Source organism: Anoplopoma fimbria, chromosome 8 (assembly GCF_027596085.1).
Source record: "Anoplopoma fimbria isolate UVic2021 breed Golden Eagle Sablefish chromosome 8, Afim_UVic_2022, whole genome shotgun sequence".
NCBI classification, from domain to species: domain Eukaryota; kingdom Metazoa; phylum Chordata; class Actinopteri; order Perciformes; family Anoplopomatidae; genus Anoplopoma; species Anoplopoma fimbria.
The window spans coordinates 17,169,093-17,185,161 of NC_072456.1; the positions used below are offsets into that span (position 1 = coordinate 17,169,093).

The following is a 16,069-nucleotide window of genomic DNA, read 5'->3' on the forward strand; positions in this document are numbered from 1 at the left end:
TCTTCTCTCCCTTCAGGCTCCCCTTGAGGAGGACCAGTAGTTTTTAATTTTTAATAAAACTGCACTTGAACTGGTTATTTTGACTGCTGTTAATTCAGAACTAGATGTAACTGTATTCACTGTTTTGTCGCCATACTACAGGCGACACTAGTGTGTTCTGTATTATTGTATTTTAAAACAAGACATTCAAAGCTACTAATACACTAAACTTTATACTCAAAGCTACTAATACACTAAACTTTATACTAAACTTTATACTTTAAACAAAATGGAGAAACTGTAAATGTGTCCTTTGTCTGTGTAAAGAAAAAAAAAGGCCTATAATATTGGCATATGGATGCATAACATTTTTGCACAGAATTTATAATATGCTTTAGAAAACAAAGACATTACATTACATTACAGTCATTTAGCAGACGCTTTTATCCAAAGCGACTTACAGGAAGTGTATTCAACATAGAGGTATTCAAGAGAACTACTAGTCACCAGAAGTCATAAGTGCATCTCCTTTCTTAAACAAGCGGAGACGGCAAACTAGACAAACAATAAAAAGGGACGACATTCATTTAGGATATTTGTGTCTGTTCTTTATTCCTTTATTGGCTCACCTCTGATATGTTTAATAATACTATGACCAGTTAAAGATCCTGGACCAGATTTGTGGACCAGACTGGGATGGTTTAGATTCTCATTCAAAAAAGCATTGGTTGTTAAGCTGTAGTTTTGTTTGGTTTCATTATTTAAGATGAAGGCAATTTATGAATAAAACGTTACAATAAACAAATGTTGTTCAACACAATGCTTCTTAAACTCAAAAGCCTGCAGCCCAGGAGACGGCTTGGTGATTGCAGCAATAAGGCTAAAACACTGCAGGAAAATAAATGTTCAATAAATGTATCACAAGGCTTTAAATGGCTACAACACAACTCATATGGACCAACATGCTACAAACATGAACTAATACACAGAGGAGGCTTGTCTGATAATGCAGATGGCTATAATAACCAAAGTGTTTCCAGCTCTTTGTGTGTCACATGTGGTTCCTCATTATGTCCACTAGATGGAGCCATTGGCCTTCCTTACTGCCAATGTGTGAAACTGGAACATGGTCCCAACAATTCAACTCAAGTATTCTGTACACTGTGTGATCTTCATAAAAGGGAGGTGAACAATGCATTAAACACGACTATTGATTTTTGCACATAAAAGTGAGCAGCAGATATTTGTAAGTTTGCCACATTCATTTTTAATAATTTACAAATCAATATAAAACACCAGAGAGAAACAGAGACAGCAGACTGTGTAGGTTATTTGAAGTGAAATGCCAATAACTGCAAAGATGTTAAAATAAACTGGATAAACTTTTAGCATTACTCTCAGTCAGAAGTACGTATTATGTGAAATGATTGACACAGAAGACTTTTTCCATTGTACATATAACAAACATGATGCGTACAGCAGTCTTTAAAAGGGGAAACAAGACGTTTAGAAATTATAAGTGCTGTTTTAAATTCCTCCCATATTGTTTTTCAAAAATGAAAGCATGAGTCAGAGGATATTGCAAAGCTGTAGTGTTGAATATTATTGTACAAGTGCAAGTGATGAGACTTCGGTGGCGTCACTTCATCTCAGGCATTCAAAACAACATGGCACGTTTTTGAAAAGTCTGTAGTACTCCTCCTGAATCTGGAACGACACATTCAAGAAGGTCAGAATTATATAAAAAAAAACATAGTATTTAAATACCGTTATGAGGTGCTTTACTTGAGTATTGACATGTTATGAATCTTTATTCCTTTACCTCAATTCATTTCCGTGTGGGAAATTTTACTTTTTTCTGATTAAAATGTAACAATACAGAAATGATAAATATAACACTCTAAATGGGGCAATTTTGCATAATGACACTTTTTTTTATTATTGTTCATATATTATTTATTAATTCATGTTCTAATACTTGTGTACTTTTACTAACTGTCAGCAAGAAGTAGAGGCTTTTACTTGTAATTATTGTAATTAAGTATGGCTACTTGAACAAGCAGTCCTGTATCTCGATACTTCTTCCTTCAATTAATATAATATTAAAAAATATTCAAATTGAATTTTCTAAATGGCAAAATATTGTACATTTCCTTTCTATCAACCTACTGTCATGATGCTCATTAGAAACTCATTCAACTTCCATTGTCTTTGTCTGAACTGCTCACTGTCAGACTATAGCCACACAATGAATGTTGAATAGGTAAATAAATCTTAGAAAACTAAATCCAAGGGTTCGAATGTGTACCTTTCTGGACAGCACACAGAGGAAGATGAAGATGAACATGCCCTGGAAGGCGTTGGTGATGGTGAACAGATAGGCAGTGAGGGTCGTCTCATTGAGGATGTGCACAACTCCTAGAGTCCAGGTGGCTCCCAGCACAAAGAGCAGAGCCAAGGCCCCACGGGCACAAGACCTGAGGGTGAAAACACTGACTTTAACCGAGAGATTGCAAAAGATAACAACATTTTAAGTCAACAAACAACTAATTGTAATCTGATAATACAAGGACAACACATGCAACCATTCTAATCCACCAGATGAGGAAATTACAGCTTGATTTGCAATATTCTTTTGACCTTTTCAACAAGAGTACAGATAATATCTACCTGATATTTTCATAGTGGCTGATTTCAGGCTTTTTCACAGCAGTATGCCGGTACACTTTGTAGATGATTACTCCAAAAGCCAAGAGATTAACCTTCGGTGGAGAACAACCAAAACAAACATGAACACAAGCTTCACAAATAAGCACGATGAAATGGATATCAGTCTTTGAAGAGATCCCTATTTGATGATTCCAATTAATACTTTAACACTCATTTTCAGATCTTACCAGAATGATCAAACAAGCCGGCCCGATGAAACTCCATATGAAGTGGTTTTCTGTGCTCAGCCAACACCTGTAACATAAATCAACGTGTTATTTAACAAACACTTTTATTGACTGAATGTGTTTTTTTAAATGCAATAATCCCTCCTCCTGCAGCAGCAATGCCCTCCATCATTTTTCTTCAGTATGATCTGGCCTAATCATAATAATAGCAATATTGTATGGGCTAATACACAACCTTCTTATCTTACAAGCACAAAAACAATTGGTTAGAAAAAGCTACCTCTGCTCACGGCAATGAACAATCAGCACTTATTTTGCATAACCTCAATCTTTTAATTATATTTTTACATTTTACATTAATAAACAAAAGATTTACTTCTTTTTATAGATTTCTATTCAAACTCTCCATGGTACCCAAAACCTCTCAGAATGAATTTTTTCACTAATTATTACCTTACAAGGCAGTCCAAGCATTTTCTACTTCCTTTTTTTGTCCCTGCAGGCCAAATTTAATCTCTGTCCCCATGTATTTATAATTAATGTCATTTGTTTATCTTTCTCCCATGAATAATGCCGAATGAGATTGAAAGAGAGTTGTTTGTATAAAAAATGTTTTGTGTTCCCACCTCCCTTTGCACTTACACTTTTTCAGTGCCATAGTACTTGGAGCCGAGTGTCGCTGAGATGGCCACCACCACCGCCGGGCTCCCGTAGCCGAAGATATAAAAGTTGCGGTGCAGGAAGCCTTTGTTGTAGATGACGCCAACCACTATTAAGTACAGATGGATGCCCTCGATGCACATCCAGGCAAAGGCCGCGAGGAAGAAATAGTGCAGCAGCCCTGCAATAACAGAGCAGAAAAGCTGCCAAGAGACAGACGAAAGAGGAGAGACAGAGACAGAGATTTAACAATTTTTTATATTGCCTTGTTATTTTATCCCTATACGTAAGAATTGTTATATTTTTTTGGCTGGCCTAATTCATGTATTGCTAATCTTTAAGCATCTTCATGTCAAAAAGATGAACAGAAATAATTAGAAACTGTTGTTGCTCTATTCATCCAAAAAGCAAGAGAAAGTGTAATTGAAAGTGGAAAAAGTCAAATGAGAAGGGTTTTTAATCAATGAAATCTGAGAATAGCGGCTCACAAACACAAACAGGAGATTTCCTCTGTTTCCCCACGTTCATCCGGAATCCTCACCTTATGTGTGTTCATGTTGATCCCCACCAGGAAGATGAACTCGGCCATGAAGAGGCTGCAGCACAGGTTCTTGTGGATGGTGGTTCTGGTGCTCTGGATCTCGCTGAAGAACCAGAAGGTGAAAATGCACATGGACAGACAGATGAGGGAGATGATCATCCCCAGCTGGGTGATCCGGGTCAGGACGGTGTAGTGGGCCACCAGCTGAGAAGCAAATAGAAAGGGAGGCGTTTCATTTGCGGTTTCGTGGTATGCTGAAGTCATTTCATATAAATCAGGCAGGTAAAGGCTGGCGTTACACCAATATGTTAGGTTGCAGACATTCTCTGTTCTGGTCCTGCTGTATCAGATGATATGTTACAGGAAAATGGTCATAAATACGTTTATTTTATTTTTGCATGTTTCATTTTAATTTACTTAATTTTAAATATTTGTTTCGGACAAAATAATTCTTCATTTATAAATACAATCTCTGGGTTTGTTAAAGCAGTGCTCATACATCCCTATGATTTTTTAGAATTTGAGGGCACTGTTGAATGCTATACACCAACAGCAGTGTATATTTAAATGTCGTGGGTGGATATCTCCCACATTTCTTTGCCTTTCAATATATACAGTGAGTCACATTGCCTTTAAGAGCAGCTAAGCCCAACAGAGTTTCATTTCTTTTTCTGTTGCATGAAACGCTGTCTCGCAACTTATCAAGAGTGTTATCCTGAGTGGAATTTAATACTTGGAATTCTTAGTGTTAAAAAAAATACAAATAAGTTGTTTATTTTATTAAAAGCTGGTACAATTTTGTTGATAATCAGCCCCTTCAACACAAAATACTGGTGTTCAAAAACGTGCATTGGTGGAGAATAAGTGCACACAGAGATCTAAATAGTGTTTGATAAAACAACAAAGATTTAGAATTTCCAGATGAACTGTTAGATTATGAGCACATTCTTATAGATCTTAGATTCAGTTTTTTGTATCGGTTGAATAATACAATATAAATAAATCATTTTCTTGAGATAAAAAATCCAGAAACACATGTGAGGTTAAACTCTTACCCTAAATGAAAATACATTTCTTCAGTGCATGATCAAACTTTTCCTCCAATAATTTTGATAAATAAAATAAAGCCCCCAAAAAAGAAAATAATAGAAAACACATGCACAATTGTATTTTAAATGTATGATCACTCACATTGGCTCGCCCAGAGGACATGAGGATGGCAAAGTGTGTGAGGTGATTGCAGGAGCAGGTGGTTGCGTTGCTGTTGACATGGACGGTCTTGCAGCCATGGGTGGCCCAGTGGCCCCGCAGGCTGTCCGGCTCGTACTCCCAGAAAGCACACGTGGTCACATTAGCTTTAGTGTCTACGATCTTGAAGGGATAGAGAGGAACAAAATAAGCTGAAAACTCTTCATGGTGCTGTTTCTATTCGTTTCTATTCTAAACTGCTCTGTGATGCCACAGCGGGGGGGTTAAAAACAGACTATGCAGGTCTCCTCCTTAAAATGAATTACTATACATCCAAAGTTTGAGTGCATCAGACATAATGTTTAAAAAGGTTGCTTTAGTGTCATTTTGTTTTATTTTTTTTATCATTGGCTTTTCGTTCTACTCGTATTGTCTCACATTTTCATAACCTATTATTAGAATAATATAATGTCATATAATTATTATGCATGACTTCTGCTCAAAACGACACAGGGGCAGGCAGTTAAGTGCAGCCATGTGTGCTGCAGCTCACTGTGTTTTTGAGGGAAAGCAATAACATTTGAATGTACAGTAGTCCAAATTATCATTCAAATTCACATGAACATATTGAAAGCAGAGGTTAAAATATTTCCATAAATTGTTTAGTGCAATTTGAGATGAATTACGATGCTCCAGACAACAACCACATTTGCAGTAAAAACTTTCATGGATAATAAAAAATAAAAAATCTAAATGTGTTTTAGTTTTAGTTTTTTCAGGTTGAGTTTTATTCTCTAAATATGGACTATGTTTACAGTCAATTAGATTTTATTCAGATCAGTTGGTGTTGCAACATATATATTTTTTAACAATTAGTAATTCACTTTAATCACTACATTCTTCTAACAAATGAAAACGCAAAGTGTGGACAGGTGGACGGAAGAAAATAATAAAATACCGAGTCTGCATGAAAATGGAGCCCAAATTATTGATTGTTGCTCTTTAAAGGCAATTTACAGAAGATTTCATTGCTCAACATAAATCATCACCTCCTTTGTTAGGCTTAAACCTCAAGGGTCCAACAAAACTAATGATTTCCCTTTCTCATACATTTTAATTATCTTAAAAGAAAATACCAGTACATTAACTTTTAGGGTTATTTCCCTCATTACTTCGCTTTCCTCCATCATCTATGCACCTTTCCTCCTCAATTTCCCCTTAACTGAGAGGTCATCGGAAGAAATATATTAAAATTTCATAAAAACCTTACACAAAGCACTAACTACTTCTCCCGTGTGAGCTTGTTTGAATTCGACTTTAATGGAAACTCTGGCAGATATCAAGTTACTGCGAGAGTCAGTGTGGGAATAAAGTAGCTGTTCTTCACAGCAAAAGAGAATGTGATGATGTTCTCCAGTTTGACAAGGACATATATGATGGGATGTTGATGTTTCAAACTGAACACGATCCAATTGGAAGCTACTGTTATGTTGATAAATTTAACATATATGACATAAAAGGTAGCAGCCAGTTTCAGGTGGCAGGAAAGTGAAGAAAACCTGCATGTAGATTGTGTTCAGATTTGTCAAACAATAGAAATACATACTTTTAAGAAGGAAGATGCTACTTTAGTCTCACAATCAGTTTTAAAATGCTGCTTTTTATAAATCAAGTCAATAAGAGACTAAATAAGGAAGAACAAAGATTCACCATACTGCAACTGTAGAAACTCTGCCACTGTGAAGCAGCACACATTTTTGAAGGTATACATTAAGAGTTCAGGGGTGGAAAAACCATGTAGCCAGCCTCAGCACTCTGTAGAGTCTTTACCTTGTTATGTCTCAGAGTGAAGGTGACATGGTCAAGTTGGTATACGTCAGCAGGTTTGACGGCTGCGGCGATGACTTGGGAGTTGACAGTGATTTCCCCAGTCTCTGCATAGCGAGAGTAGTCGGTGATGCCCGGGTCGCTGCTCGGCTTCAGGATGTCACCGATGCTGTCATATCGCACAAACACCACTGACACACTCCCTGATGGACAAAAAAAGTTTAACAAAGACAGGAGGGAGTCAGACTTACTTACTGTATTTTTAATCAAACTTTTCCAGTCAGTTAAACCTGTGTCTTCACGCAGAGCAGACAGCTCTATTTTGCAAATATCATTCAGTGTTGTGATCTGACCAACTGTGTAAAGTTCAATGTGTATATTCAACCAATTTACAACACTGACAGTAACTTGAATGCCCTATAAAATCCTTGAACATTTTAAATTTTGATTGTTTGATCTGTTTCTGCATGTAACAAGTGACCAAGACAGGAATGAATGTTGGATGTGATTTAAATAAAAAAACAGGAGTTGATAAAGAAGTGTTGTTTGCATGCTGCATGTGTAACAGTTGCCATAAGGACAAGGTAGACTTGCAGACTTGGAGGTGGGTGTTTATATGCTCAGATTTCATCGGAGGGAATTCAAAAATACGCACCTGAAGGCATCAGCAAAAGAGAAAAAAGAGAATATGACGACCTACATTTTCCCTTCTGTACAACATATGTTGCATATAGCAACACATGGCAAAACAGTACTCCCTGTATACCCAAGCACACAGATAGCAATATATTTAACCATACTTTTAAAATGTATAATAAGCCATTATACCATTCCTGTCCTCCTCTGGTCTCAGTTTTGGAGTTAGATTTATATGATCACCTCCCATTGACACAGACAGTTTGGCTTTTATGTGACGAGCATCAAAGGTAAAGAGTTTCAGTTCTGTGGTTGAGGAGAAAAAAAAAAGACAGAGATATTAAAGAATTAAAAGTATGAAAATGACAATTATCCAAAACCTCACTTTTCTGCACACAGGTGGTAATAAATGGCAGGACAATTTAACATAATTGGAGTGTCTATAAGAGCGCTCCATGTTAATAATTATCTCACCCATTTCTGTGGCTTTGATTTCGAGCTCAGCTGGAGTTTTGTAGTTGTTAGCCAGAGTCAGAGCACTTTCTTCAACAGTATGTAGCAGCTTGGTGATGGTATGTTCCCGACGCTCTTCTTTCATTCGGTTCCAAGCCCCCAGTTCATCCTTCTCCACCAAGTTGTTTACTGCTGTCACTAGTTTCTGATGAAAAGCAGATTTATCACTGTTACATGTTTTTGATAGTTTAGCTGGCAACATATGCTAGTACTGCTGTATGTTTTGAATCATGGTAGGAACATTATGTTTATCGAGGGTTGTCTCTTTTGACATCTCAATATTTACTGGATATGGGGTGACTTCAATTATTTTGGGGCATATGGTAACCATAGTAACCTATCACAGACGTTTCTCTACTTCTGAATGATTAGATTAGCGGTGTCCCATAAAAGTCAATTAAATCTTTTAGATACAATTCTAACAATATTATATATATTGGTACAGAAAACATAAGCTTGAACCTTCAAAACAAAAGTACTGCAGATTCAAATGTGTCCTTCTGAGAACTGCACAGCCCAATAACAAAGAAGTGGATTGTAGTGCCTGCCATGCCTCTTTTTTCCCATAAACCAGTTCAAAGCAAAACTCCAAATGTTGATTGAGAAGCAAGAATGGTAAACAAAGATTACTGTAAGAGTCGAGTTGATGACGGATGGTTTGACAGTGTAATCCTTTTCTTCGGCAGCCAGTGTTGACGCGGATCGACTCAAGGCCTCAACATATGTGATCACTTCCACTGAGGTGAGTTCGCCGGACGTCTGCTTGGCAATTTCCTTCAGTAGACCCTCGGGCTCCGTGAGGTTGCTCATCTGGGATGGGTGGGAAAGTGAATGAGTAAGAGTATTAAATGATTTCACATTCCTGCAACATATTACATCCAGTCCTTCATGGTTTATAAAAAAATATTGATGTATTTTTGTTGGATACTGACTTTGAAATGTCCATCACTGATCACAGCTTTCTTTTTTTTAGACGGAACTGGTATGAAGCTCAATCAAGCTGACTAAAGTGCAGATACATATTTAGGTGTGTATGTTTGTTTCTGTTCAATAAAATAAAGGTGGCATATCATTTTCACACAAGAGTTTTTTTTACCGCTTTAATATTAGTTTTCCGTTCTAAACATCTATGAACTGAGCTGAACATTCAGTTTGTTTAATTTGTTGGTTTTCTCTAAACCAGAGTTATATATTTCAAACCCCTTCCTTCTCCAGTAACCAGGAGGACCATCCTGGAGAAAAGAGGATGCATGATGACACGCAAATATATTCTTCAGAAAACATAAAATACTCTAGTTAAAGCATAAACCAAAAAACAAGGCCCGGAATTCCTGAAATACACACTGACACACACATCCACAATGCAGCTATTTATAAAAACCTATTTCCTGCAGGCGTCAAAGATTAGTCAAAGACTGCAAAACATATATTTTAATTGCCTTTTAGATGTTTAGATTGTGTTAAAGCTATATTTAGATTGTGTTAAAGCTTGATTTGACTGTAGGTGGCGCAACAGAAGGTGTGTGGCAATTAGCTAATAGTGGACGGTGTTGTGTGTCCTTTTAAATGTACAATATTGTGCCAGCCTGTTTTAATTTCATGCTCATCTTGTTTCTCTCCAACAGAGGGCAGTGTCATCATATCTATTTCACCTTATTTTGGCTGAAATCCTGAGGAGGGGTACTTACATATTCAAGTGTTCTGTTGACGGCCTGTGTGATGCACTCGATTTTGTCATGGCAGTTTTTTTGGGGATGTTCTGAAAAAAAACAACAGTTATCTTAGTCATCTCTTTGATTGCTGAATTCATTATGCATATTTCACCAGGATAAAGAATGTCACAGCTAAGTCTGAATTGCATAAAACCTGCACAGACATAACATCAGATGGCTCTCTGTGTAATCAAAATAGCCTAAAACATCAGAAAATGTAAGATTGCACCGCTAACTTGATGTATTGCATAATAAACTCTTCCAAATAAATTTAATTCAGCTCTGTGTTGTGTGTGCATGTGTGACAGAGAGAGTGAAAAAAAAGATAGATGAAGAAAGATGTATGTCCTTGGATGAAAGTACCAGTGTGTGATTGGGAGTGTGTGTGTGTGTGTGTGTGTGTGTGTGTGTGTGTGTGTGTGTGTGTGTGTGTGTGTGTGTGTGTGTGTGTGTGTGTGCGTGTGTGTCTGCAGGTGAGCTCTTCCATCCTCACACCGACCTTTACATCTTACACCTCCCTCTGGATGAAAGTGCTTAGGGCCTGAAGTTGGGATGTAATCACGCTGACAGGTGCAATAGAACGATCCATTCGTATTATGGCAGCGTGAGTTTGGTCCACACGTCTGTCCTGATTTGCATTCATCAATATCTGAAAAGTGCAAATAAAGAGTTCAGCTCCAATTAAAGATAAAGACAAAATTAAAGGCACTCTCTCAACATAACATAATGTAAATAATTAATAAATACAGACGTCAACAGACACATTTATTTATGTCTCTACAACGTGTCCACCTTAGTAATTAGTAAAAGTGATGCTGGAGGTGAAGTAAAGTTAATGTTCTATCTTCACACAAATAAAGAAAGTGGCATTAGTACTTTCATTCATTACACTTAATACTCTGTATAATTGATTTTGGAAGAGAAACTGCAATTCTTGCATGCATATTACACATCTGAATATTCATAAATCAGCTTCTAAAAACTGAAAGCTACATGCTTCTGCACTGCATGACTGATGTTAATCACCGTGTTGGATATCTGCCTGAATACTTTGTGCTACAATGTGGGATAAAGGTGTTGTTCTTCTACAGCAAATGGAGCAAACAATCTCGGGTGGTTGCTCAGAATAGCAGATGGGAAGGAAGCGAAAGGCCGAGGGGGGAAAATCACCCCCGACATGTTTATCTTCCTCAGTACAGTGAAAGAGAAACCAGTTCACACACAATCCTGACTCCCTGGCAGCTGTGTGGTAACCGCTTTCACATACAGTATAAATACATGATATTTTGTCCATGTGAGGTCCTCTGTCCGTATGTGTGTTTGTGACCAGAACTGATTTCTCTGCATTTTAAGTACCGAGCCAGTGGATCGTACGTTACCGATGCATTCAGTGCCATCGTTGGGCTGGAACTCGGCCAGTCCTGTTGATGTGTATCCAGAGACACATGTACAGTAGTAGCTGCCCGCTGTGTTGCTGCAGCTCCCCCTGTCCCCGCAGATATTAGTCACATTCTGGCACTCGTTGTCATCTGTGGTAAAAAAAAATCAGGATAGAAAGTAAACTGGGTTAGTTGCTAGAGAAGAGAAAAATAAATGCTTGAGAAATCAATTGGATGAGTAAAGAAAAATAAAATGCTTTCATGTTGCAGTGATTTGCCCAGGAAATGTAACTGACCAGCAGGCTTATGACCACAGGCATGACTTCTTAGGCATATTTCTCATTCTTGGCTCAATTAAAAATGTATGATATGAATTTAGATCTACAAAAATTTACTAATTCAGGAAGTTGAAACTCTTGTTTATCTAACCCTTTATTTAGACAACAATATTTTTTTCTTCCTTGGACACTATATTATCAATTCATGATGTTTAATGCATTATTTACAGGCTGCTTTTCAGTCAATTGTGCTGTAATAGTTTTTTTTTTTGCTATTTTTTTTGCTATCCATGTCTTTTTGCTATCCATGTCTTGGTTCTCCTTCTGCTACATTTCTCATAAGGCCTTTCAACATAGTCTAGAGAAATGCCCTGATGGTGTCGCAATCGGCTCTTCTGTTAGTTTCGGATGGAGATATCTGGAGATATCTGGAGATAATTGTAGTTGAGTAATGACAAAGCATCAGTGCAAGTTCATCAAAAGTGGCTACGGGGGCAACGGTACGGTAGCTCAGTCCGTAGGGACTTGGCTATGGATCTGGAGGAATTCCAGTAATACCAGGTACAGAGTGTGGACTGGTAGCTGGAGAGGTGCCAGTTCACTCCTGGGCACTGCTGAGGTGCCCTTGACATTTTTCCACATTGGATGTGTGTTTGTAAATCAAAAGAAAAATAAAACGAAAAATGAACAAATTCCTCAAAGGAGACAAACAAAGCATGTTATTATAATAATAATAATAATTATAATAATTATAATTATAATATTGATGATAATAATAATACATATTATTATTATTAGTAGTAGTAGTAGCATTGTTGTTGTTGTTGTTGTTATTATTATTGTTGTTATTATCATTGTCATTATTATATATATATTATTATTATTATTTACATTATTTTATTAATCCTTGTACAAAAAGCTGCCAGTGTTGTAGCTGAATTGCATTTTGCTCTGCAGTTAGTCATTGCAAAACAATATAAAGACCTCTGCTCTGCTTCTTCAACAATGAATTTATTCTGTGACTGCGGAGCATCCTGCAAGATGGCTGGACCAACCGAGAACTCTTGCAAAAACTTATGTTCATTTTACAAAGAGCAGAATTAGCATGATGAGCTGGGAACATGGTGGCAGCATTTTTTAACATGAACATCTGTTTTCCAAAAACAGAAACCAGAGCGAGTACTGAATCTTCTGATGCCTTTCGGAATTAACTAAGGAGTTATGATTTGGTCAGATAGAATGAAACTAAACCCATACAATCAGCATAGCAGCATATTTGATCTTTTTTTTCAGCGGGGGCTTTGACAGCATGTTCACAAAAATATTCTTCATTCAACCTCCACAATTAGATTACTATTGAAAATACTTTGATTTGATCCTGATCCTGGTGTTTGAACCTGACGAGGCTCCGTTGTGGTCGTGTCTCAGGCTCCACTAACTTAGTCTAGTCTTGATTAAAGCCTTGGCTGGCTCTAATTTCTATGCAATTTGTATTGTTGACATTTTGTGATTGCTGAGCAGTTGTTTGCCTTTGTTTGATTTTGAGAAAGTCAAATCACTTGAAATATTTTATCTTTGTTGCCCAGGTTTTTGAAAGCACCAGACACAGAGCAGTTTGCTGCTGATACTGCTTTGGCCCATACATTATAGAAAGTGCTGTTCCAGCTTTATTCTCGAACACACCTCCCGTCTCTGCTCGCTCAGTTTATTGGAAATGACCTGGGAAGACTTTCCGCTGATGTTTTAACTTGTCTATGATGGACGCTTTGCTCTTCCTCTCCTATGTACCTTTAGCACAAAAGCTCTCCGGTGAAGGAAATCCTCTGCTCTGATGAGAGAGGTGACTATATTCAAAAGGGAAATACCTCCACAACACAGGACCCTTGAGCTGTCAATGCTGTATAAACACTGTTTCCACATACTTTCTGATTCACTTTGATGCTATTGTTTTATCTGTAAGTACACTGTAGAGAGTGCTTTTGTCACTTTGTTTCTGAAAACAAAGAAGTTAAAAACACTGAATGGATCAGATTAACGGCATTCTTTTCAACTTTTAGTTGCAATAGTCATTCCACACAAAAAAGGTAATGTAGCCTGAACTAATTCATGTCAAAAACTGTGACATCTTACTGGCAATCTAACTACTAACAATATTCCCTGATTGTTTCACATTAAATGAACTCACCCACAAAATGAACAGAATTGTTTTTAATTCTGCTACTGCATGTGGACTCCATTAACCTTGAACCTCATTGTGCCTTTTTGTTATAAAATCATTCGCCACAGTGTTTGGATTACTCACAGTCTGATTTACTTTTAGCCCTTGAAATATGTAAGCTGTACTGTGATTGTGATCCGGTTTGGTCAGGAAACAAAAAGGGCTCCAGGAATTCTAAACAGCCCAGAAACAGAACAGGAGCAACAGTGCTGAGTGAGACAACGCTGGCTGTTAAAACATTTACGATTGGAGCTCTATCATGGTGATGTCTTTACACATTGCAATTTTTTGTCTGTAATGAGCTCTCATTGAGGTGAGCTGCCAACTAGCTGCTGGGGAAGACTAAAAAAAATGTTTAAAACCACAGCAGCAGGTTAAATGGAAATCATCTCAAGAGAGTATAGTGGACAAAAAAACCACATTGGTGCCTTAATATATTCATATTGCCATTCAGCTCACTCACAGTAATTAAAAGCAACATTCAGTCACATACAGTTAACCACCATGTTCTTAAAATTTAAAAACCCACATTTACACAAATGTTGGCCTCATGCGTCTGTCTGCTTATATTGAGAAGCCACAAACAACAAAGGCTTCCAAAAATAGTCAAGGCTTCCATGACAGCTCCACACAAGGTTGTACTCTTGCATCATAGCAAACACTCAGTAACACATGGGTGGCTTTCTATGTTTATATTTACCATTGCAAAATTTAGTTCCATCTCCGGTGTATCCATGGTTGCAGAAGCAGGCATGGTTTGATCCGTTCAGGGCCTTGCATGTTGCAAGTTGGTGACAAGAATCGCAAATGTCAGAGAGGCTGCATGGGTCCATCAGACTGGAGAGCCATGCTGCGTAGACACAAACACCAGACACAAGAGTGTGTACGTTTTACTTAAACCATGAAAGAAATTGTCCAAATCCTTTAGTGATGCAACTGCTGCTTCTTTTAGCATACGTGGTTCTTGAAATAATGGCATTTATATCACTCTCTTAGCTCTCTGGTTTACCTGCTACTCATAACCACACGGTATCCACTGAAATAATCAATTAAACCACAGTTTTTTCAATTTATTAAAACAGTTTATGTAGCAAATAATCTGTTGTTAATGAAAAGAAAATCACAATACCAATCATAAAACAAACAAACAAACAAACAAACAAATCGTATATCTAGCTCAATTGCTGCCCGGTCACATAACTCAAACCCATCATAGCTAACATGAAGACCCCATAAATACAGAAACATCCACCACTGTCTTACTATAAGACACCTGCCGTGCTAGAGGATCGATAAGTTCACGTACCTGTCAAAAGTATAAGTTTCATTGGGTACTTGAGCAGAGACTCCATACTTGCGCTGGGTTCTCGGTTCTACTTTTAGCACAGACTGTGGTGGGCAGGCTGGTGACGTAGTTCACTTCCTTGCATCAGTTTTTCCTGTTTCCCTTAAACCTGGCCCTTCCTGTCGTGATCTTTAATCTGCTTTCAAAAACATGCAGACTGGCCCCTTCACCAAACCACTCCAACACACAGCACCCAACCCACTTTTTTAATTTTGTGTCACTGTACACCTGATTTCAAAGAAGTTTCAGAAGCATTCAGTCCTTTTTTTCGTTGCATGGTTGAAACTGTGACTTGTTTCGCCATTTTGGAAGCCTCCTCGCCATTGTTCTCACTTGAACACGTAGAGCAGGCTGTGTAAACACAGGTCAAAACAACACTGACTAACTTCATGGAAGGACGACCCCCCTCCCTTCCGCAAAGGACTGTACACAAATTCACAGACACATTCCAGTGCTACGTGTCTTCCACTGACCATCTCACTGTTCTTCAGACAGACTCTGATATATCTGTAATTCTTCCAGGCGTTTGCTAGTCAAACAAACTGGAGATACAGGCCTTCACATTTCAGTTTATATGCTGAATAATTTAATTTAGATTCTTTAGTGAAGTGTTTGATGTATACGGTTACTCACTGCTTTTTAAAATATTATCAACAACTAAATTCTTGCCTTTTTGGGTCATATACAGGATCTATGAGTCATACTTTGTTTAAAAGAAAAAGAAGAAAGTGAAAGAAAATATTTCATTTCTGGTCTTAGCAATGGCCAAAGTCTTATTTAGATCCAAACATTATGTCTTTCTTGACATTTTCTTTTAGTCTGTCCTGTTGTTCACACATTTCCTTTTAAACAGTGATCTGTGGAAGAAACCATGTGCCATTTAAAGTTGTTGAAAC

At 37.5% G+C, this 16,069-nt stretch overlaps 1 protein-coding gene across 1 annotated transcript; it reads right to left on the minus strand.

Moving 5' to 3' along the window:
* Positions 1 to 476: 476 nt before the first annotated feature.
* On the minus strand, positions 477 to 15,210 carry adgrl4 (adhesion G protein-coupled receptor L4). The gene is made up of 16 exons (XM_054602884.1): positions 15,135 to 15,210; positions 14,529 to 14,678; positions 11,333 to 11,482; positions 10,453 to 10,602; positions 9,930 to 10,000; positions 8,872 to 9,051; positions 8,203 to 8,386; positions 7,921 to 8,034; positions 7,096 to 7,295; positions 5,269 to 5,448; positions 4,078 to 4,281; positions 3,519 to 3,739; positions 2,877 to 2,943; positions 2,650 to 2,741; positions 2,288 to 2,456; positions 477 to 1,686 (listed from the first exon to the last, which is right to left on the minus strand). The coding sequence occupies exons 1-16, from the start codon at positions 15,178 to 15,180 to the stop codon at positions 1,624 to 1,626; spliced, it is 2,241 nt and encodes a 746-aa protein (XP_054458859.1). The 5' UTR covers positions 15,181 to 15,210; the 3' UTR covers positions 477 to 1,623.
* Positions 15,211 to 16,069: the final 859 nt, after the last annotated feature.

Coding starts and splice junctions, on each gene's coding strand:
- adgrl4 (XM_054602884.1), bottom strand. CDS start 15,180: ATGGAGTCTCTGCTCAAGTACCCAATGAAACTTATACTTTTGACAG. Junction 4,282..5,268: donor TGTCCTCTGGGCGAGCCAAT/GTGAGTGATCAT, acceptor TTTGCTTCTCAG/CTGGTGGCCCACTACACCGT. Junction 3,740..4,077: donor TCAACATGAACACACATAAG/GTGAGGATTCCG, acceptor GTCTCTTGGCAG/CTTTTCTGCTCTGTTATTGC.